Source organism: Ceratotherium simum, chromosome 2, assembly GCF_057802395.1.
Source record: "Ceratotherium simum simum isolate JZ-2026a chromosome 2, ASM5780239v1, whole genome shotgun sequence".
NCBI classification, from domain to species: domain Eukaryota; kingdom Metazoa; phylum Chordata; class Mammalia; order Perissodactyla; family Rhinocerotidae; genus Ceratotherium; species Ceratotherium simum.
In genome coordinates this window covers 3,081,291-3,104,028 of record NC_141901.1, presented here as the reverse complement: position 1 = coordinate 3,104,028, position 22,738 = coordinate 3,081,291, and the positions used below count along the sequence as shown (strand labels likewise).

The 22,738-nt window shown below is 48.9% G+C and overlaps 1 protein-coding gene across 1 annotated transcript; it reads left to right on the top strand.

Annotated features, from left to right (window-relative positions):
* The first annotated feature begins 10,561 nt into the window (after nt 1-10,561).
* LOC106800984 (MAP kinase-activated protein kinase 2-like) lies at nt 10,562-11,973 on the top strand. The gene is made up of 4 exons (XM_014783268.2): nt 10,562-10,585; nt 10,981-11,105; nt 11,454-11,539; nt 11,656-11,973. Exons 1-4 carry the CDS (start codon nt 10,575-10,577, stop codon nt 11,971-11,973), a joined length of 540 nt encoding a protein of 179 aa, XP_014638754.2. The 5' UTR covers nt 10,562-10,574.
* Nucleotides 11,974-22,738: the final 10,765 nt, after the last annotated feature.

Here is a 22,738-nt window from a genome sequence, read left to right as displayed (position 1 = left end):
GTGACAGCAGGCCGAGATGAACTTCAGATTTCTGGCCTGAGCAACTGGGTGGAGAAGAAGCAGGTTTGGAGGGGAAGGTGATACATTCTACAATGGCCTCACGGAGTTGGAGGTGCCTCTGAAACTTTGAGCAAATATGACACGAAGTGCGTGTCGTTGCTATCGAGATGGTACATGAAATCACAGGAGTGGAGAAAATCACCCAGTGAAAGAGTGTAGAGTGAGAAGAGAGGAGAGCCCAGAACCAAGCCCGGGAGAAATCCGATATTTATAAGTCAGAGCAGGAGAAGCTGAGAAAGGATTTGTAAAGAGCGGCCTGAGTGGTAAAATGAAATACCAGGAGAGAGTGGCATCCCTGAGGAAAGGAAAGAAATTATTTCAAGGAAGAGGGAGTGGTCAGTTGGATCAAATGCTATTGGGAACTTAAGTAAGATCAAGACAAAAGAGCCTCTACTGAATATAGCAAGTGGGGGCACTGGTGACTTTATCAAGAAAAGTGCAGGGGAGTGGCTGGAGATGGGAGATAGATGGAGTTGTGCACTAAATGATAGGTGAAAATGTGGGATGACAAGAGTGGACAACTCTTTCAAGATGCTGGGCCAATAGAGGGGGAAAAGAAGATAGAGGGGTGAGATGGGAGAACCGATGAAGACAGGCTCCTCAGAAAGCAGAAGTGGGTAGGATGCAGGTAGAGGAAAGGACACCCTTTGAAAGGAGGAGGAACACCTCCATTGAATAAGAACAGGAAGGAAGTAGGGACAGTGGGTTCAGAAGCAACTTGGTTTGAAGATTTGTTGGCAGGAAGTTGAGGTTGTTTCCATCAGGTGGTTTCTATTTTCTCTTAAAAGAGTGAATAATGAGGAGAGAACTCAAGGAGGTTTGAGGAGAGAAACAAAGGCTTGAAATGATGTTTGCAGAAATGTGGAAAGCAAACAACTCTAGAGAAACATGGTAGATTTCTAGGCAGTGTCGAGCCCAGTTGAGGTAGGTGATCACAAATTGAAGAGGTCTGCCAGATTGTATAATTTTTCTCAGGATTCTTTTGGCTGCCTGGGGTGAACATATAGAAGGCAGAATTGTTTTGCCCCATGAGTATACCAAAAGGACAAGGGGGAGAGGAAGTTGAGAGTATAGGTAAGAGCCTGATTGGAAAGAGTGACCCAAGATTCAAAGTTGAATAATGAGGGAACCATAGACAAGAGAGAGCTGATAAAAAGTGATAATGTAGATGAGCCAATGGACTGGAGGTTCTGATGAGATCAAGGAACAGTTGTGGTGGTAGGATCTGAATCATCAAGGAGAACAGGCATTGGCCAAAGACTGGAAAGACTGAGTGAAGAGATTTTGGAGGTGCGGCAGTTCTGAGGAATGACAAAGTCCAGGCTATAACCGTTAGAGCAGATGGCTGAGTAAAGGCAGAGGAAAAGGTCATTGGAAGTATGGAGGTCATGGAATTGAAAAGCCCCATTTCGGATAAGTCATCCACAAGGGCACTGAAGTCCGTCAGGCCCATGGCAGTAGAAGGCAGGTCAACAGAAGGCAGTGCAGGAAGAGTATGAGATAGGTGCTCAAATCGTTTGTGAAGGAAAGGGAGGGGTAGAGGATGTTTGAGTGTCCTGGAGCTTCTGGTGGATTCTAATTTCCACACATGTAGAGTTCTCAGAGTGGAGATACGATATGCTGGACAAGTGATCATTTTAGATTTTCTAAATCTTAGAGGACAACAGATCTAGATTTCTTGGGAAGATTGCCTAATATAGACTCCTTGGAATTTCCTAATAAATAAAAGGACCTATATATTTATAAATATACCTACCAGATTGAAGTCATTTTTACGTCAGAAAAATAACAACTGTCCAAGTATTAACCACACGCAACTCTAGAGTCACTCAAATCAAGAAGTTTATTTTTTTTTTGCCAAGATGAATCATCATCCAATGACACATCCAGTTGGAAACCTCCAGCAAATCCCCAAACACAGATCCGTCGTCTGGTGTGCAGGTTCTTTATCCCCGAGTCTGTTCCGTCTCACATATTACCATGTGCTCAATCTCCTTCCTGCAGAGCAGGAAAGTAGAAAATAATCACCAAGCAAGTGTTTCCAAAGCATAATATAAATCTTTTGATGAGAATAGAAGTCCCTGTGAAAACAGCCATGCAAAATCTAACCCCTGCTTCTGATGTTTGGCTCAACATTACAACCAGTAATTCCTCCACCCTCATCTCAGCTGAGGCATCCGAGCATCAAACTTCCTGAGTTGCAGCCTGAGGGGGAGGTTGGAGGCAGAAATCTGTCTAAATCAGTGCTCCTCAGTGTGGCCTGAAGACCAGCGCTGGTCCATGAACTGTGTGTTGCTAGTCTGCGGCAAGGGGAGTACAGAAATGAAAAGTAAGTGTTTAGAAAACTTGATAGCAGGCCGGCCCCGTGGCTTAGCAGTTAGGTGCACGTGCTCTGCTGCTGGCGGCCCAGGTTCGGATCCTGGGCACGCACCAACGCACCGCTTCTCCGGCCATGCTGAGGCCGTGTCCCACATACGGCAACTAGAAGGCTGTGCAACTATGCCATACAACTATCTACTGGGGCTTTGGGGGGAAGAAATAAATAAATAAATAAATAAAAAGAAAACTTGATAGCAATTTGACAGAGTATTTTTTTGTTTGTTAGACTGAATCATTGAAAATAGGGTTTGTATTTTGTATATCTTTATAATTTTCTTCATTTAATTTTCCTAATAGTTCTTTTTATTATATTTTATAAAAATAATGAGCCAGGGGGCCGGCCGTGGCGTAGTGGTTAGGTTTGCACGCTCCGCTTCTGGCGGCCCGGGGTTCGCAAGTTCAGATCCCAGGCGCAGACCTACGGACTGCTTACCAAGCGATGCTGTGGCATGCATCCCACATAAAGTAGAGGAGGATGGGCACAGATGTTAGCCCAGGGCCAATCTTCCTCAGCAGAAAAGAGGAGGATTGGCAACTGGTGTTAGCTCAGGGCTAATCTTCCTCAGACACACACACAAAAATAATGCTAATCCATAATGGATGGGAATTTTTTTGAAATCTGGTTCTTAGCCAAAGATAGTTTGAGAAGCATGGTTCTAAATCACGCTCCCTGGCTTATTCCTAGACTCATGGAAACTCCAAGTTGGAAGAAAGAGTTAGTGAGATATAAATGGTAGAAATACATATATTGTTCTTAGACTAACCCAATTTCAAATCCCCCTTCTACCACTTACTGTTGGCCTTGGGTAAATTACGTAATTTCAATTCCGTATCTGAAGGTAGGGATAATAGTCCTTGACTTGCAGATTTGAGATGAGGATTACATGGGATACTGTGCTACTGGCCTAGTATAATTCCAGGCCCACAGTGAGGACTGTGAGTTGCCTTAAAGAGCATCCAGTTGAACCCACAACCTATTGCTCCAGTGAGAATCTCAGGCCCCACCAATGAACCAACCACAGGTACCCTAGCATAGGCAGCATATCCTGACAAGGACCTCCAGTTCAGGCAAGGTGCGGGGTACTGGTCAGGTCATCGCTCCCCATGTCTCCATCATACCTAAAGAACTTAGCAGCCTAACTAGGAAGGAAATGCGGTCGCCACTGTTGGCTGCATTCTCCCCTTCCCTCAGGATAAAGAACCTGATTTTGTTCAGGCACCAGGCATCCATGTGCTTCAGGAGAGCTGGGCCCTTCCCATGGCAATTCCGTTTTCCCGGTCCAGTGACTGACTTAGGAATGGGTTTGTGACGGACCCTGGTCAGTGAGACGTGAGGAGAGGTTGGCTGAGGGATAAATAGGAAATTTTTTTCTTACTCTTAAAAGCAAGGAAACTAGGCCTTTTTCTGCCTCTGGTTGTTGTCCACATTTGAAGCCTGGAATTGCTAAAGCCTTGAGATCATGAGGGGACTCAGCCTAACAGGATAAATCCACAGGTGGAAAATAACAAACAGAGTAATGGAAAGAACTACTTCCTTGATGACTTTGTTAAACCCATGTTAAACCAATCCTAGATCAGAATTATTTCAGAATTTTCAATATGTGAGGTAATTTTCCTTTTGACTAAGTCACTGTTAATTGGTTTTAGGTTACTTAAAGCCAAAAGTATGTACAAATAATATATATGCATTCTCGGGTTGTAAACAGTCAGACAGTTTCAATCTTGGGGCTTCCCCTACTCCCTTCTTCCTTCTGAGCAGCTAAGTCACCTCTGACTCATCCACTGAACCCCAAGTATTGGAGGGAGTTCAGGATAGACAAGGAGTTCATTCCCTTTCGCCACAGGGCATCACTCCTGAGTTTCAGCAAATTCTCAGGCCAGCCCCCACCCTATCTTCCTCACTGGTTTCATCTAAGGAAACCAGAGCTCTGCAGAGCGAAGCGCAGACTCGGATGCTGCAAATGAAAGGCGTGCGGAGCACCTGCTTACGTATCTGGCCCACGTCTGCCTTTTTCACAGGGCTCCACCATCTCGCCCCCTCCTCCTGAGGTGGACTCTCCTCTACAGCTCTTTCCCATCCTCTAAGGCCCTTTTCAAATGCCTCATCTACTGGGAAGCCTTCTACCACAATGGAAGACCACACTCTTATCTCCACTCATTGACCAGACCACTCTACTACACATTAGACAACTGATGATAGTCTGAAAGGTTCTGCCTTCTGATTATTTCCTACAAGCTGACATTGTCCTTCAAATATGACTGTGCATCCCTGACTGTGCAGTCCTATATCCCCAATAGCGTCAGGCACAGAGAAGGCATTAAATAAATGTTTGAGTTCAACTAAAAAGAAAACATTCCCTACAGTCATAAAATCACAGATGTTTTGAGTCAGACCTGCAAAGGCTCTCTTGTCCAACTGCTGCCCACAATAATCCTACCAGATGGGCCTCTACTTACACTTCAATGTTTGCAAAGAAGCAGAACTCATTACTTTGTGTGCCACCTGTTTCATTCCTGGGCAGCTCTCATTACAGGAAAGTTCTTTCAGTTTTATTATCAGGCCCAAATTTGTTTCCCTATTAACATGCCTTCAGTTGTTTTACTTACACTTTCTGGGATAAAATAAGATACATATATTCCATTTTCACATGCTAGCCCTTCAAATATTGAAGGCAGCTATTATATCTGTTCTGTCTTAATTTCTTCAAGCTATCTTCGGTTACTTAAACTATTTTGTAAAGGTATGGTTTCCTGAATCTTTTCCAGTCCCACATTTTTTCTTGTATGTACTCATTAAAAGAGTCATTTCTCTCTTAAACCTCATTTATTAATTCAACAGATATTGATTGAGTTCTTACTATGTGCCAGGCACACAGCAGAGAATCAGAGTAGAGCTTACAGTCCAGGAGGGAAGACAATTAAACAATGACAGTGAGGAACAAAGTGTCACTGGTCACTGCATTGCACAACTTCAGGGGCTCTGTTCACACATAATACAATAAAAATTTCACCCTTTGGAGTTATGCAATGTGGTAGAGTTGTCACTGATGGGAACGAGCAAACTGTGGATCAAGAAAGGCCTCCCTAGAAGAAAGGACACTTGAACTGAGACCGGAAATATGAGTATCAGTTAATTAGGCAAAGAGAGAAAGGAACAGTGTGCTGGGCTGAGGGGACAGCAGGTATAACGATGTGGAGGAGAAGGGGGAGGGTGTGAGAGTAAGAGGAGGAAATAGAGAGAAATGAGTCCTGGGAAGTAAGCAGGAATCAGGCCATACAGTTTCTATTGGGCCATTTAGGGAGGTTGACTCATATCCTAAAGAGGGTGGGAATCCATTGAAGGGAATTAAGCAGGGAAGTAACATGATCATATTTGCATTCTGGCTGCTGTGTGGAAAGTGGATTAGAGGAGAATAAGACCAGAGGCTGGGAGACCAATTCAAAACCTGTTACAGTAATCCAAGCCAAAAAAAATCAGACAGTGGCCTGAACGAAGGTAGCAGCAGTGGAAATAAAAAGGAAATTACATAGACATATTTGTGCAATAGTTCAGACATAGTGTCAGTTAGATTTGATGGATGCCTGGATGTGGAGAGTGAAGAAAAGAGAGAAAGCAAGGATGTCAGACAAATGGGCAAACAGTGATGCCCTCCACTGAGACTAGAAACCCTGGAGAAGGCCTAGGTTTAAAAACAGGAGGAAGATGAAGAGCCCAATGTTGGGTATATTCAGTTGGGATATTTGAAGATATCTAAGTGGAAATGTCTAATTGGATTTCAGGAGACATCGCCACAAGATTCCAGAGTCATCAGTGTAAAAATGGTAACTGAAATCACAGGAGAGGATGTCAACTCACTCAGAAAGAACATGTAGAATGAGAAGAGAAGGTTTAAAGTGCTGAGGAATACAATCGTTTAATGGGTGTGCTGAGGAAGAAGTATCAGCAATGGAGACCAAGGAGAAACAGCCAGAAAGATAACAGGAAAAATGGAGTATGATGCATGGAATCCAAGGGATTAGGAAGAGCAAAGTCCTGCCGAGAGTCCACTGGACGTGCCCGCTGAGGTGGGTTAGGACTTTCACCTCCTTCTCCGGGATTATCCACCATGATGCAGCCTCACCACATCATGCAGATCCTTTAGCAGCAGCTGCACCAAACTGTTGGCCATGCTAGGTGTCATGGGTTTAATTGGGTCTCCCTGAAAGATACGTTCAAGTTCTAACCCCCTGGTACCTCTGAATGTGATCTTATTTGAAAATAGGGTCTGCCTAGTTGTAATCAAGTTAAGATAAGGTTATCCTGGAGCAATGACTCCAATGACTGTGTGTTCTTACAACAAAAGGGAAATTTGGATACAGAGACATAGACGCAGAGGGAAGATGGCCAGGTGAAGACGGCGGCAGAATTGGAGTTATGTGGCCACAAACCAAGGAACTCCAAAGATTGCTGTCAACCACCAGAAACTAGAAGAGGCAAGGAAGAGTCTTCCCTAGAGTCTTCAGAATGAGCATAGCCCTGCTGACACCTTGATTTTGAACTTCTAGCCCCCAGAACTTGAGAGAATACATTTCTGTTGTTTTAAGCCACCCAGTTTGTGGTAGTTTTTTACAGTAGCCCTAGGAAACTAATACCCAGGGGTCAGCTAAAATCCCACGTCTTTTTTATTTGAACTATGACCAAGTTATCTCATTCTCATTCTGCATTGTACAATGAAGTTTTTTAAATTAAATTTACAATTTATGTTCATCCATGTCTGCTTTAGTCTTAGGTACTCGGGGCAATCAACATAACTTTTGATAAACTTGGCTTCTATACCTTTGTCCAGGTTGACAGAACATTAAACATGTTGGGTGAAGGCCATAGCACATCAGATATCAATCAAGGCCCTTCTCCCAGCTAGAAGTAATCGAGTTATATCTTATCCACAAATTGATCACATAAAACTTTCTCAGATGCCTTGATGGAATCCAGATACATCAAGTCTACCAGAAGTCCGTATCTACCAGTCCAGTGACCATATGAAACAAGTAGCTTGTCTAGACCAGAATGACCTTGAATCTGCCCTCTCCACTCAAGACAGGCACCGTGCAAAATCATCTGTTCATTTTGTTGAGTGAACCTGAATTTCTCTACCCTAGACAATCTGACCTACTGACTATGCTACTTGTTCTGTCCTGCTTTAGCCTTTAGATTTGAGGTACGTTGTCTCCCAGGCCTGACTTTGAGGCTCCTCTGCACCCACACTTACAGTCTCCTCCTGATTCAGCCATCTCCCTAAGCACAATTCCGACAAGTGGCTTTCACAGCCTTAAAGGTGGGACCTAAACAGTGACACTTTACTGGATCCTGGTGACTGTTGCCCTCTCTTCTACTTGCTTGGACACCACTGGTTTAATAATCTGCATTCCACTGCACTCCTAAGGTAGAGAGAAGCAGTGGGGAGCCTTTCACACAGACGCTGGGAGAGAGTGGGAGACTGAGAAAGAAGAGGCATGCATATCAGGAACAACGTACGTCACAGGAGCTGAAGCTGGTTCAGTAGGAGATGGGACAAATGAAACTCCACGTTTACTGCCAGAAACCAAAGTTTTGTGTGAAATCTTGAATTCATAGAGAAGAGGAAGGGAGGGTGGGGAAGCTCCTAACCTACATCTCCCTTGGGATTTGGTGGCCCCATGACTGAGGTGTGTTTCACGGCTGATTTCGTTGTACCGCGTTCTTCCCTTCCCTCCTTTCTCTTACTGTTTCATAACACATGATAACCCCCTCCTCCCTTCCCTCTTTTTTCCAGGGGAAAATACTAAGAATAAATAAAGTCATATTAATACTGTGATGCAAACAAATAATCCGTCATTCCAGAATCACAGCATCGTTATTCCTGTATCCTGAATCAAATGGCTTTGCTAGCCACAATTTCTTTGCTAGATAAGGAGTCAGCACCTTCTTTCAAGCCAGCAAGAGAAACACCGAATGGTTTCTTTTCAGATTTCCCAAAAGTTACTTAGGATATTGGGTTAATTAGACAGAAATGATCAGAACTAGAGAGTCAGCTTTATCATAGAGTATGTTAGTTAAGGTAAGACTAGCTGCTGTAATAGATAAATCCTGAAACCTCAGTGACTTAACACAATGGAAGTTTATTTCTCACTCATGGAAGGAAGGTGTGTGGAGGAGAAATGCAGGCAAGACTCCTGCTCCTGCAGCCACTCAGCTGCCGGAAGCCCTGTCTGTGTCATAGTCACCCCTCAGAGACAGGATGGACCCCCACACCCAAAATATAGTTCAGATGTCGAGAATGATGATGTCTCCGCACACACCAAGAAGGCGTGGAGAGGTTTAACTCAAATAATGAGGCTTTCTGGGGGAAGCAGGGCAGCTTCCCAGGCAGGTCCAAAAATAGCTTGAGAGAGAGAGAGTGCAAGAAGGGGTAACTGGCTTGGGGTTTTATGAGAGTTAGGTGATGGGGCTTGGGAAAGGATTCCCAGGCACAGGCTGAGATTACATAGTTTGAACTTCTTGCCTATGCCAAAGGAGGGCACACTCAAGCTTTCTTATCAGTTTTGCAAGGCAGAAGAAGAAAGGGGAGTAGTGGGCTTGAAAGCTGTCAGCAAACATCAAACATAGAGTCAAACTCCTAATTACACTTTGCTGTCATCGACGCGTGGCTTTCCCAGCTGTCCTGGATGTCAGCACGCAGTCAGAAGATAAGGAAAAGGGAGGATCGTCAGGAGGTTTCAATAGGCCAGGCCCGGGGACGGCGGGTATATCCCTTCCACCCACACTCCAGTGATTAGAACCCAGTCACCGAGGGGCTGGAAAATGTAGGCCCTGGCTGGGTAGCCACTTCCCGGAAACAACTACGAAGGGGTCAGGAATCTTTAGTGTACAGCTGGCCTTTTCTGCCGCAGTGGAACGCAAGCAGCAACGGACCTAAGTTTTGTGGGGCCCAAAGCTTGAATAATTTGGAGACTGTCTTTAAGAAAAAATAAATTAAAAGTTACAGATACCAAATTAGAAAAGGGTCCATGCAAGTCAGGGCTCTGAGCTGAAGCCTCCTGAGCTTCATGGTAAAGGCCTCCCACCGAGTCATCCCAGGACGACTCCAGGGGGGCCACCACTCCACCCTTCAGGGTCACCGAGGATAAGCGTGTAGATTCTGACATGGCTACAGAACTTCTTCCTGAGAGGGAGTAAACTCTGGGATTGGTGACTTAAGCTACAGAGTTATGGAACTCTAGTCTAGAAACCTATGAAAACAATAGCAAATGTGTTATGCGAGTTGGGAAAAATTATATTGTTATATATTTTTTGTCAGTGAAAACAGAAAAAAATTCTACCTCTTTGCAACCACAATACCCAAAGAAATTACATCCCCTTGGTTTTTGTTATATACGTTGCTACTCAGTGGTCTAGGGCTGGGGTATTTTTAAGTAAAAGGTTCATAGAGGTGAAGCATGAAAAATGTTATTTGGTGTTCTTTGAGAAACACCAGAATCCCTTCATAGGCCTCCAGCCCTGAGGCTGTGTGATTCAGGGATGCCCCAGAATGTCCATTGCTCAACCTGCTCTCTGATGTGCCTGGGTGGGGGTATATAAGACAAACCAGAGGAGCTAGGACCCCATGTGAATTGTGATACCCCACTTTCCCTGTAGGCCATGGTGGGTCTGTGGCCCAGCGTTGCCCTCAGAATGGCTCATCTGAGCAGCAGTCAGACACGGCCTGGATAATAGGAGGGCTTCAGCTCCTGGGTAAGAGCTCTTGGGGCACATACTCCTCTCCTTTCCCATTTTTATTTTCTTTTTTCCTTGATTTTCTTATTTATTTTTATTCAGCTATGTTTTACCACATTAAATACAATTTTGGAAGCTTCTATTTGGGGAAAAGTGGCTTAAAAATAAAATACTAAACACAAATAAAAAATAAAGTGAAATAACAACCAAAAATTTGTTTCGATGATGATGATGTCATCATCAAATGATGTCACCGCTGAGTCCAGACAGAAGCTAGGTCATTAAAAGGACTTCTCAGGGCATCTTTTTAGTCCTTAGCTTCATCCATCTACTCATCTGATATTTACTGAGCATCCTCTATGTGTTGGCTTTCTGACAGGTGACGTGGTCCTTGAGTGTCATCATGTACATCCTGTGAGTGTGCCGGGGAGGGACGGGAAGGGAGCCACCAGGGCTGGGCTGGGCTGGGCTGGGGTGGGAGGTGGCCTGTACTTCTCCAGGACAAGAGGAAGAGGCAAAGGTTAGCATTGCCCTCTGGATGGGGGATTCCCTGGGAATCCCCTGCTCACAATGCCCTAGCTAAGTGGTGGGTACAAACTAGCTACTGGGCAGGAAAATGTGTCGTTTAGACACTTGGTAGATTGGATTCCTGGGCCCTGTCCTTGACTTTGTGTATGGTGCCTGAATCAACAAGTCCCAATTTCTCTGTGACCTGGACAAGAAGAAGCCTGTTTCTCACTCTGTTCCTGGTGCAGGGCCCCCAAATAACACCAGCTCTGTCCCTCTCTTCCTGCTTCCTCTCGGCTCAGGCTGTGTGGGTATCCCCCCTTCTATTCCAACCATGGCCTTGCCATCTCTCCGGGCATGAAGAGTCGCATCCGGATGGGCCAGTATGAGTTTCCCAACCCGGAATGGTCAGAAGTATCAGAGGAAGGTAATGAGCCCACATGAGCACGCCTCTGTGTGTGTGTGTGTGTGTGTGTGTGTGTGTGCACGCACGCACGTGTCCCTGTGGGCATCCGTCTCACGTGGGAGATGTACTGTGCCTACATCTGCTGGGTATGTCCTGCCTGTGTGAAGGGCCTGCTGCAGGCTCAGGGGCATGAGGCTGTGTAGGGCCTACCAAGTGGTATAGCCATAATGGTCCTCAGGGCCAGCTCCTTAGGCAATCTGCCCCCGTGTGACCCCCGTTGGAACCTGGTTTCTCCCGGAATACTGTGGGAGGGAACAGGAGAGGAGAGCAGCCCCTGAGCTGTCTCTGTCCCCTGCCCCACCCTCACAGTGAAGATGCTCATCCGGAACCTGCTGAAAACAGAGCCCACTCAGAGAATGACCATCACGGAGTTCATGAACCACCCCTGGATCATGGTAAGCCTGGCAGGCTGGAGAGACCTGGCTCCGTGGGACTATCCCTCAGGACAAGGGCTTAGCCAGGGCTCTGCCCAGCCCCAGGCTTCACTTGGACCCCTTTTCTCTCCCCTCAGCAATCCACGAAGGTCCCTCAAACCCCACTGCACACCAGCCGGGTCCTGAAGGAGGACAAGGAGCGGTGGGAGGATGTCAAGGTGAGGGGAGCCCCTGGCACGGAGGGCTCGGGAAGGCAGCTCACGGGGCCGCCCAGCTGTGAGTGGTGCTGGCCGGGAGGGTTTGCTGCTGCATCCTCTCCCACAGGGGACGTCTGTTACACAGGAACGGCGACTCTGAGCCCCTTTCCGACCAGGTTGTGGGCGGAGGATTCTGTGTTCCTGTCTAAACTTGGCCATGGCTGTTTCCTACCATCCCTCTGCTCCCTGGGTCTCTAGAGGGGCCTGAAAGGCCACCTGGTGCCACCTCCTCATATGGCAGATGAGGAAACCGAGGCTCAGAGAGGAGTGACCTGTTCAAGGTCACGCAGGTAGTGACTGGCGGGGGCCGCCAGAATCCAGGTCTCCTGACTCCTAGCCCAGTGCCTCCATGAGTTCACCTTACTCCAAAGGCACAGTGTTTCGGCCTGCACCCTTGGGCTGCACAAGTCCGTGGGCGATCTGTCTGCGGCAGCCCCTGCCCGATCCTGAGACGTCGGGTTGAGGACTAAGATGGGTTGGAATGGTTAGCGCGGTTACTGCCACAGGCCCCACGGAGGGCAGGACAAGAGGAAACGGGACAGCAGCAAGAGGGGCTGGGGTTTGCCAGAGGGAGGGCTTCCCCTCTCTCAGGGAAGCAGGAGCTCTCTCGAGTGACAGGAGAGCGCCGAGTATTGGGGTGCCAGCTAACCTCCTCCAGGAGGCCTTCCTGGGTCTCACAGACCTCAGGGGATGGCTCCTGGCCTGAGCATGTGCTGCTGTCTCTGCCACACCCTTTGGCACTTCCTCATATAGCGCCTGGTGTTCTCCGTGAAACTGTCAAGTCAGGGAGGCGGGGCACCATCTCGTGTATCTTCATTCTCTGCGAAGAGCACTGGATGCTACTAGGCTCCTGCCAACACTCAGCAAATATCTGAGGGCCTACTGTGTGCCGGGTGCTGGGGATGCGTCAGTGAATAAAGCAGACACAAGTTCCTGCTTTTGTGCAGCCTACAGCCCAGTCATTATAAGTAAGTTACACAGACTGTTAAAGGTGATCAGATCTATGGGGCAAAAAAATAACTAGGGTAACTTTGTGTAGGTACATTATACTTCAGTAAAAAAGATTTCTAAAAATAAAGCCATGAAGGGGAATAGAGAGTGCCCAGAGTGAGGACTCAGAGGTGGGAGGAAGATTGCAGTTTTAAATAGTGCGATAAGGGTAGGCGTCACCGAAAAAGTGACACATGAACAAAACTTAAAGGAAATGAGCAGTGCAGATAGCTGAAGGAGGAGCGTTCCCTCTGGGGGACCTGGGGCGGGGGCACACAATGCCCTACACTGTGCCCTCCCAGCCCTTCAGGTCCGTGAATGCTATGGGCCCCTACACTGTGGCTTGGCCGCTGACGAGGGGTCTTGAACCTCTATGAGCACTTTCACTGCCTTCTCTTTGCCTTTGGGAGGTGTTCCAAGTAAGCGGTCAACTACTGAATATTAGGGTCCTGTACTACACAAGATTGTTACAATTGTGTAACAATGATTAGCTACACTGTGATACACTGATTAGCTATTTAATTCTCACAAAAACACTATGATGAAGATGCTCTTCTGTCGCCATTTTACTGATGGAAAATTGAGGCTTACAGAAGGTGAGGGCCTTGAACTGGCCAGCGGAAGAGCCAGAACGTGATCCAGATCTGCAGATGGCCAGGGTTCCAGCCTGCACACACCACACAGCCTCTCCTCCACTGCCCACGCCACGTGTTCTTTGGTGGCGAGAGCAGGGAGAACCCGGTTCTAAAACCCAGACCAGACACAGCTGCTCTCACATTTCCTCCCAACCAGCCCTGATCCCTGCAGCCTCCTTCACTGGGATATAATCCAGTGGTTTTCTTTGCCAAACTCTTACAAGAGAAGAGAACAATACCCCAAAGTCAGGGGCCTGATTAATTCTGGCAACTGTGGGAGGGGAGGGATGGGGACGCATTCTTAGAACTGGGCCAAGCTGGGGCTGGCAGCCTCCTCTTTCAGCTCATTCTGGAGACCACGGGCATGAGAGTTTTGAGAGAAACCCTGTGACTCACCCTCACTTCTCACGGCCCGTTTCACTGGAAGGTGCACTGTCTTCCCATCATCCTCCCTTGGCCTCCAACTCTGCCCAGCTGCCAACGCCCCCCAGTGACCCACCCAGCTACTTACACTGCCTCTCAGCAAGTCCCTCTCCCTGCACGGGTGGGGTCCTCTCTGCCGGGCTGAAAAGCCAAAAATCCAGTGGCCTGAGCATCTCTGGAGCAGATCCTGCAGCAACCTCCTTTCTCACCCAGAGCCTCACAGTGCTCATCACCCTCACCCAGCAGAGAGCGACCCGGCCAGCCCAGGCTCCCGCAGGGACAATTATCACCATCACACAAGGGCACGTGTGAGGGGCCCTGTGAGGGGCAGGGCAGTGGGAGACAGAAGACTTGTGAGAAAACCAAGCAGGGAAGGAGCAGGAAGCATGTCTTGATTTTTAAACCCAAACTCTCCTTTCTAGTTAAATCAACCTGTTCACACTGGTACAATAAGACTACCCACTGTGAAAATGATAATAGTGAGTGCTGACTGTGTGCCAGGCATTACGCTCAAGCTTTTACAGGATTTCTCACTTGTTCCTAGTAACAGCCCTATGAGGTGGGTGATATTGTGTTAGTCTGGGTCCTCTGAGAAGCAAATGCCAGAATAGGATTGAACGTGCAAGGATTTTATTAGAGGAAATGTCTTGATGAGAGAAAATGGAGGGAGCCATGCAGGCAGGGAGAGTCGCCAGACCTTGTCTGACCCCATTGAATGAGGATGGAAGACAAGGGCGGGTACAAGCGTCCTAGACTACTGTGCAGCCTAAGGAAGGTTCCGAAGAGTCGCCCAGGAGCCCTCGGGCCAAAGTCAGTAGTCACTGAGTCCTGTCTCCCCCAGGAACCACGTGCCTTAGCATCCCTGCTGTGCCCAAGCCCTGCTGGAGCAGGCAGAGAGAAGCCTGGCTTCAGCCCAGATGCAGCAATGGATTTCAGAGCACAGCAGCTGGGGCCCTTGGATGATGACACAGTAATAGGAGGTCTATGAGGAACATTCTCATAATTAGTAAGTAATTATTACTATAAATATTATTAATAATTATTATGGGGTGCCACATTATCCCCATTGTACTGGTTGATAAACTGAGGCTCAGGAGGTCAAGTCACCTGCCCATGGTTTGAACCCAGTGTACTGTAACTCCAAAGCTTTCTCTTGTGCAGTGTGCATCTGAGCTATTGACCACATCACAAGCCTGATTCCTCAGACTCAGTAATCAGCAGAGGGCTGGCATACAATCAGTGTCCCATCAAGGGTTCTTGGGGTAATGTGGTTGAGCTCCTGAATAGTAAGAAAAAGTGCTTGCAAGTCTCCTGTGTCCCCCACACCACCTAGGACTCTGAGCCAAAGCCACTTCCTCCACCACGCGCCTTTCTCTCACCAAGGGAGATCCCTCCCCTAACCTCCCGGCTTGGCACTCTGGGAAGGAAGCGTCTCACAGCTCCTGCAGTCGCCTGAGGTCAGCAATCTGCACACCTTGACTCCTTGGTGTTCCTCCCAGGGGCACTCACTCCCCAATCTGAGAAGCAGGTCAGGTAACCTGCTTGAGATCAAACACCAGTAGGAAGCTGAACAAGGCTGAACCCCAGATTTGTCTTTGAGCCGTTCTGCCTACACACCCAAAATATATGCAAATACCCATAATTGGGTGAACAGAGCCGCTGATGTGGGGAGAGGTTGAAGGAATCCCCTTGTTCCCTCTAGATCTGATTTTTCCAGTCGCCCACGATGTGGCCAAGGGTATCCATCCATCAGTTTTGAGAAGTGCTTCAGACCCCCTCTTCGTCTCAGCTGACTTATCCTGTCTTCGGATTGCCCCCCTGCTGACAGAAATCGTTTCATGGACCTCTCATTCAGAAAGCAATATGCAAAGCACATTCATTCATAAATTGATACTGGCTTTTTGGCAGTGCCTACCAAAACCTACAATGTATATACACTCTGATCTAGCTATTTCACTTCTAGTAATCTATCCCACAGAAATCCCTATGATTGTGCCCAAAGATATCGTACATGATGTTTGCAGAATTTATACTAATAGTAAAAAAAAACGGAAACAAACAAAATGCGCTTCAATAGCAGACAGTTAAATTATGGCACATCCATACTACAGAATACTCTGTAGCTGTAAAAAAGAGCACGCTGGTTCTACGAGTTCAGTCATGGATGCTAAGACATGCTAAACTAAAAAAGCAAGTTGCACGTTGATTAACGGGTATGAAAAAGTTCTGGAGATTGGTTGCACAACAATGTGAATATACTTAACACTAATGAACTCTATACTTAAAAATGGTTAAGATGGTGAAACTTGATGTCATGTGTACTTCACCACAATTTTTTTAAAAAGCAAGTTGCAGAATATGCCCAACGAATCCATTTATACTTTAAAACCTTCAAACAAATTCCTCACCTGTGTTTATAAGCATACGTGTGTGTGGAAAAATTAACAGAAATTTTTTGTAAGGCTGGATAAAATCAAAATAAAATCCCACTTTAAAAGAAGTTATTTCTGGGCCGGCCCTGTGGCTTAGTGGTTAAGTGCGTGCGCTCTGCTGCTGGCGGCCCGGGTTCGGATCCCGGGCGCGCACTGACGCACCGCTTCTCCGGCCATGCTGAGGCCATGTCCCACATACAGCAGCTAGAAGAATGTGCAGCTATGACATACAACTGTCTACTGGGGATTTGGGGGGAAAAAATAAATAAATAAAATCTTAAAAAAAAAAAAAATAAAAGAAGTTATTTCTGGAGAGGCAGCTGGTGACACTCTGTATGTGTATGTAATGATACATGTATCTAACTTCCCCCCCGCCCCAAAGCCCCAGTAGATAGTCGTATGTCATAGCTGCACATCCTTCTAGTTGCTGTATGTGGGACGCGGCCTCAGCATGGCCGGAGAAGCGGTGTGTTGGTGCGCACCCGGGATCCGAACCCGGGCCGCCAGTAGTGGAGCACGCGCACCCAACCGCTAAGCCACGGGGCCGGCCCTGTATCTAACTTCTTTGATGTCTGAGTTACTGAAATCACGCGTGTTCACTGTTCTTTTGATGCACTTGTCCATCCAACGGGTACTGAGCACCCACGCTGTGTCCGCTGCCATTTTCAGGACCTGGAACAAGCAGGTCAGACTGGATTTCTCGTCTACCCTCTTCCTCGCCGCCCGGCTCAGAGAATGGCCTGCCCTGTGCCCTTCGCCTCCTGCCCTCGTCCCCACTGGGGTGGGGTTAGCGGTAGGGTTAGAGTCTCACCATGAGGACCATTTCCTCAGCACAGGTTTCTGAGCAGAAAAGGAGACGGCTGAGTGCCAGAAAACCCCAGGCTCCTCTAGGTCTTACTACGAACACCAGAGATCTGCCTGCACCACAGGCTCCACTCACAGCCAACCAAGGTCTTGGTCTCAGACTCAGAGGAGATCGTGGTTTCTTTGAAAAATAAACCTCTGACTGGTGAATTCAGAACCACAGGTCTCCTAACCAGAGGGTGAGGGCAGGGAGTACTCAGCTCGTCCCTCACAGTCCCGCAGGCTCTAGCTATTTGAGGAACAAGACACCCGCAGCTGCCAGGACTGAGGAAGGACCGAGATCACGTTTCACATGGCTTCAGACAGCAGCGCCTGAACTCGAGACCGGCCTGGCCTGGGCCACAGCCACCCTGACCGGGGCTCATTTGCATAACCTTTGCGGACAACTTTGCACTTCAGGGCCCCAGGAACACTGCTGCCCTAGGATCAGAGAGGTTAAGACCAGTATTTGGTCACACAGGGCCTGAGGGACAGAAACAAAACCCAGGGAGGAGGAGACAACTCATGAAGGGAGGGGGATGGCAAAGGGGGAAAGCCAGTCCGATATTTCACTTGCAAATCCTGGCAGGGGTGTCAGATGGGGTAGGAAACTTGACTGTCCCTTAGAGCAAGAAAGTCATGCAAACGAGTACATTTGCATGGCAGCCCTGGCCCCTAAAAATGACTTACCACATCCAGGTTCCGTGCCCCTCAGCAGCAGCCCCACCTGAGGTACTGCAGGCTTGACAGCCAAGACTTCCTGGCCAGAGGCTCTGGGTAGTCACTTCCCTTCAGAGCAAGAATTCTTCCCTCCAGAGGGTGGATGTACATTCCAAGGTAACCCCAGGTCTGAGATGTCGGTGTGTGAAAAATACAGAGTGTGGAAGCTTAAATACATTAAAATTTGTACTTCATACAGGGAAGCTCCTAAGGGCTTCACGTTGAACATACTGACGAGCGGTGTGAGGACTGTGACGAGTAGGGGTAAGAAATGCCGGCAAAGAGCTATGGCTTTTCAGCGACACTCACAGGGGAGAGGAGCAGGGAGGCCCTTAACAACCATTCACCCCAACTTTCCAGGACGATGCCTCTCAATTTCACGCAACGTGAGACTGTTCTATAATGATTTCCAAACTGTATAACTAAAAATGATCTCAGTTTAAGGTATAACTTTGTAAGGCTTCTTTAAAAATGAATGGCGGGGGGGTTCCTGCCAGGTGGCGCAGTGGTTAAGTGTGCGCGCTCCACTTCTGGCGGCCCGGGGTTCGCAGGTTCAGATCTCGGGCGCAGACCTACGCACCGCTTATCAAGCCATGCTGTGGCGGCATCCCATATAAAGTAGAGGAAGATGGGCACGGATGTTAACCCAGGGCTGATCTTCCTCAGCAAAAAAAAAAAGAAGAATGAATTGAAAATGGGGGGGGATAATCCCTGTCAGGCCATGTTCCCAAATTTTGGTTGTGGGGAAGCAAGCACGGTGAACAAGGGGAATCCACGTTGGAGGGGGTGACAAGAAAATGGACAGAAAACACCGAGGAGGCCCCCACTGGGGGGTAAATCAGGTTTCCCATGGACAGACCAATGGGGTCGAAGGTCCAGCTGAAGCGATGAGCAGACAGCAGTCCAGACCAGAGACAGAAGGGTGAACCTAGACTCAAAGAAACCATCTGGCTCTTGCAGAAACCATGCAGAAATCTGTTGGGAAATCTCCACCATGCTGTTCCCTCATTTTCTCCCATCAAAATTGCCCTTGAGAGCCAGCTCCAAGGCTCCTCAGGAGGTGCTCCTGATCTCTGCCAGAATAGCCCCACCCTCCATATCTGCTCCATCCCTGCTTTATGAAAGCCCTGGTCCTCCCCACCTTCTGTCATGTTAATGTCTGGCTACTCCTCCAGACGGAGCCCCAGGAGGGCTACACTCCCTTCTTTTCCCTCTGTGTCTCCCCAGAGCCCGAGCACTGGGCACTGCAGAGTGGGTGCTCAAGATGAGCTGAATCCAAACGTGGCATTTTTATTCTTAGAGAGGGGCTGAAAGTCTTAAAGAGCAGCTGGGGAGAAGGAGGCCAAAGCACTAAGTGAGGGCCTATCCTTGCACACCCTGAATAGTGCTTCCCACCTCTCACAGTCCTGGCCTGGCCGCCTACTCCTCACATGCTTGCATGGGGGAGGACCGACATCAGCCCCAGCAAGGATGGACAGGAGGGTTCGTCCAACAAGGATCCAGGGTCCAGGATCTTCTGGCCTCACTCATCAGTCCAGTCTCAAAACCTCTAGGGCCCTAAGCAGCTGCCCTCAGGCACCTGGGCTTGCATGACACACGCTCACCATGCTCACCATCCGCAGCAGTTTCCAATGGATCAATTCAGACCACAATGTACACGTCCAGGCCTGTGGACGCAGAAAGAGGAAAGACACGGCCTCTCATGGTTGCAGGGCATTTTCTATCTCGCTAACTAGGAACTGGGTCTTACACTTGGTTTTTCCCAAAGCCATGATGCGTGTACTAAGTGCCTGGGTATTCGGTGAGTTAGTACGTGGGGTGGTCTCTCCAAACTGGTCTCATGAGTGCGAGGAGACATAGACGAATCCACCAAAAGGCCCGCCAGAGCTGGAGCCTTCTGTCCCTTGCAAAGAGTGGCTACTCCACACTCCCCTGGGGTGGCTGGAGCCCCTAAATGTGGGCTTCAAGAGACGGAGCCAGGAAGGGGCTGTGTTCCGGGGCTGAAGGTGCAGAGGCTGCCCCTCAAAGCCGCCTCCACCCCCACTCTGGCCACCTGGAAAGTGCACACAGGTTTGTTTACATCCCCCGGGGGTGCGACAGCCACTTTCCCCAGCCTCACCAACCCCACCCTCCTCCCTTGAATAACTGAATTTCCTTCACACCTTGAGCAGGTCTGACCTACCCACTCTACCCACTCGTCATTCACAGCCCTCCGCATTTCCTGCATTTCCTGTCTCCAACCCAGTCAAACGAAAACCCCAAATTTACTGTTATTGTTTACCAACCCAACTGCCTCCTCACCCCAAGGCACAGAGACACACCCTCAAGCTGAGGGCAGGAGCCGGCACCCAGCCTAGACCACTGACCCCCCCCTCCACACCCGGGTCTCCCTGTGCCCTCCTGGCAGGGCAGCCCACCATGGGGTGGGACTCTGATAGCAATAAAGGCCACCTGGCACCTAGCATCTTACAAGGCATTTAAATCCACGATCTATTGAACTCCTCACAATAGCTACAGGGCACAGGACTGTCACCCCCATTTCACAGAAAAGGAAACTCAGCTCTACTCAGTGCATGGGAATCCAGCTTGTCTCCCCTCTTGGCTCCCCCTCCCCGCTTCCTTATCAAGAGGACTTTGGTGGTTTTTTTTTTAAGGAGCTCCAAACTTGGAAGGCAGAGAGCAGGTCAGACTCGCCTCTGCTTAGTTGTCAGGCCTTGGGAGAGTCATTTTATTTCTCTGAGGCCGAGTTTCCTCCTAGGAAGCAACTGGAGACTAGACTGACTACCCAGAGGGCTTTTATGACGGTGAAGAGACCAAGGGTATAACCCAGCACAGTATTGGTGCTTAGTAGGTGCCCGTAAGCACTCTTTACATCTCACACCGCTTGCGGGCGTTCAAGAATCACATCCTGTCACCTCTTGCACCCATGCAAGCCAGCATCTGCCTTTAGGTACAAAAGTTCCATCACCAGCCCATCTGGGAGTTTAGCAGAAGGAGGTTAAATTCTCCCTTGAGACAGGGAATCACAGGGCCATGCCAGCATGGAAGGTCAGGGGCATTGGGAAGAGTGGAAAGGCCTGGCAAGAACTGCTCACCAAGCTGGGCCCTCCTGGCCCTTCACCCCAGCCATCTTCCCCGAAAGCCAACTCCAGGCCGGATCCTCCCTGGCCGCAAAGGCACTCTGAGCTGGGCTGACCCAGACAGAGGACGAAGCAAAACACCAGTGTCAACACGTGGGGCAAGCTGATGAGAAGGCCGAGGGACAGGCCTCAGCGGCAGAGCAGTGGCCCAACGATGCCCACACCCCAATCCCTGGACCCGTGAACATGTACCCTTACATGGCAAAAGGCACTCTGCAGATGGGCTTACGGTGAAGGACCTCCTGGGTCATCTAGCTAGGCCCCATCTAATCACACGGGTCCTTAACAGCAGACTCCTTCCTTCCTGGCCAGGTCAGAGGGATGTGACAAGAGAGGAAGGATCAGAGACACGCCATGTCCTGGCTTTGAAGATGGAGGAAGAGGGCCACTTTCTAGAAGTTGGAAAAGGCAAGGCAGTGGAATCTCCTAGAGCCTCCAAAAAGGAATACAGCTCTGCTGAGACCTTCATTTTAGCCAGTGAGACCCTATCAGAATTCTAACCTATAGAACTGTAAGATGTTAAATTTGTGCTGTTTTAAGCCACAAAACATATTATGGCAGCAAGAGAAAACTAATACAGCCTCCAAAGACAGCGGACCACTGACAACTTCCCTCTCCCCTCCCACCCCAACCTCTTACCCAGGTTCTTATCACTTCTGAACCTTTGTAAATGCAGACAACATAACTGGATTTCTCTGAAAGCAAAACCTCATGCTGCTTTTTTTCAGCAGCGGTTTCTGGAGAGATGGATAGGGTTTCAGGATAGGAACCAACCACAGCAATCCACTCAGGAGGTATGAAGCAGAGGTCAGGGGGCCACGGGGCCACCCTGCCTGTGCCCCAGAACCTGAATGGTGGAGCCGTGACCGGTTGATGACTGAGGGAATAGCAGGCCTCTCCTCCAGACAGGAGCCCCAGTCTGAGGATTGAGAACACCCAGGCCTTGGGATCCCGAGTTCTCGTCCAAACCAATTAGCTGTGTGACTTCCAGCACATTCCTTCACCGTCTCCATCAGTTTCCTCACTCATAAACCAGGGATAACCATCCTGCCTTGCCTCCCCCCCCCACCCCGCCCCCGGCAGCTCTGAGGATCATGTGAGAAATTATTTAGGATGCACTACTTTTCCGTCTGACTGGGAGGGGGAGGAATGGGGTCAGGAGACCAATTCCTACTTTAGGCTCTACTGAAAACCTGTTCATTATGTGTGATCTCAAACATCCCACCTTGGGCCTCAGTCTTTTCATCTGTGAATTGAACGGGTCACATGAACCCTGAGGCCTCTTCCAGGTCTGATGTAGAGAATTTTGGTTTCTGCCTGACTCCCATCGCCCCCTCCTGGAACTTTCAGGAACTACACCAGCTTGCTCCCCTGGTCTTGCTCCCAGGATTTGAACCAAATCACCACCTCCCTCTTCTCCCCAGACCCTCACACCAGCCGGCCCCCCCAGGCTGAGGGTGCCAGAGCCCAGCCGTGGCTAACAGGTCACAGAATCACATGCCAAGAAGCAGCTTGGCCCGATGCAGCATTTGGCAGAAGCACATGGGCTCCCCAGCCCTGTTGGTGCCCGCGCCCAGTCTGAGGAGAGCAGCATTCCCGCCCCACACCAGACGTGACCTGGCCAGGCCCTCCACAGGACAGGCACTGGCTCCCGCTCGCCTCTCCCCTCCCATGACACCCGGACTCTGCCCTCCCAATACATAAAACCACTCTCCGTGTGTGGGAAGAGGAGAGGTGGGGGTTGAGGGGCTGAGCCCGAGGAAGGAAGAGAAAGAAAACC

Excerpts from the sequence above, each read along its gene's own strand:
- LOC106800984 (XM_014783268.2), top strand. Across the intron at positions 11,106-11,453 it reads GTCAGAAGTATCAGAGGAAG|TGAAGATGCTCATCCGGAAC; the intron begins GTAATGAGCCCA and ends CCACCCTCACAG. Across the intron at positions 11,540-11,655 it reads TGAACCACCCCTGGATCATG|CAATCCACGAAGGTCCCTCA; the intron begins GTAAGCCTGGCA and ends CTCTCCCCTCAG.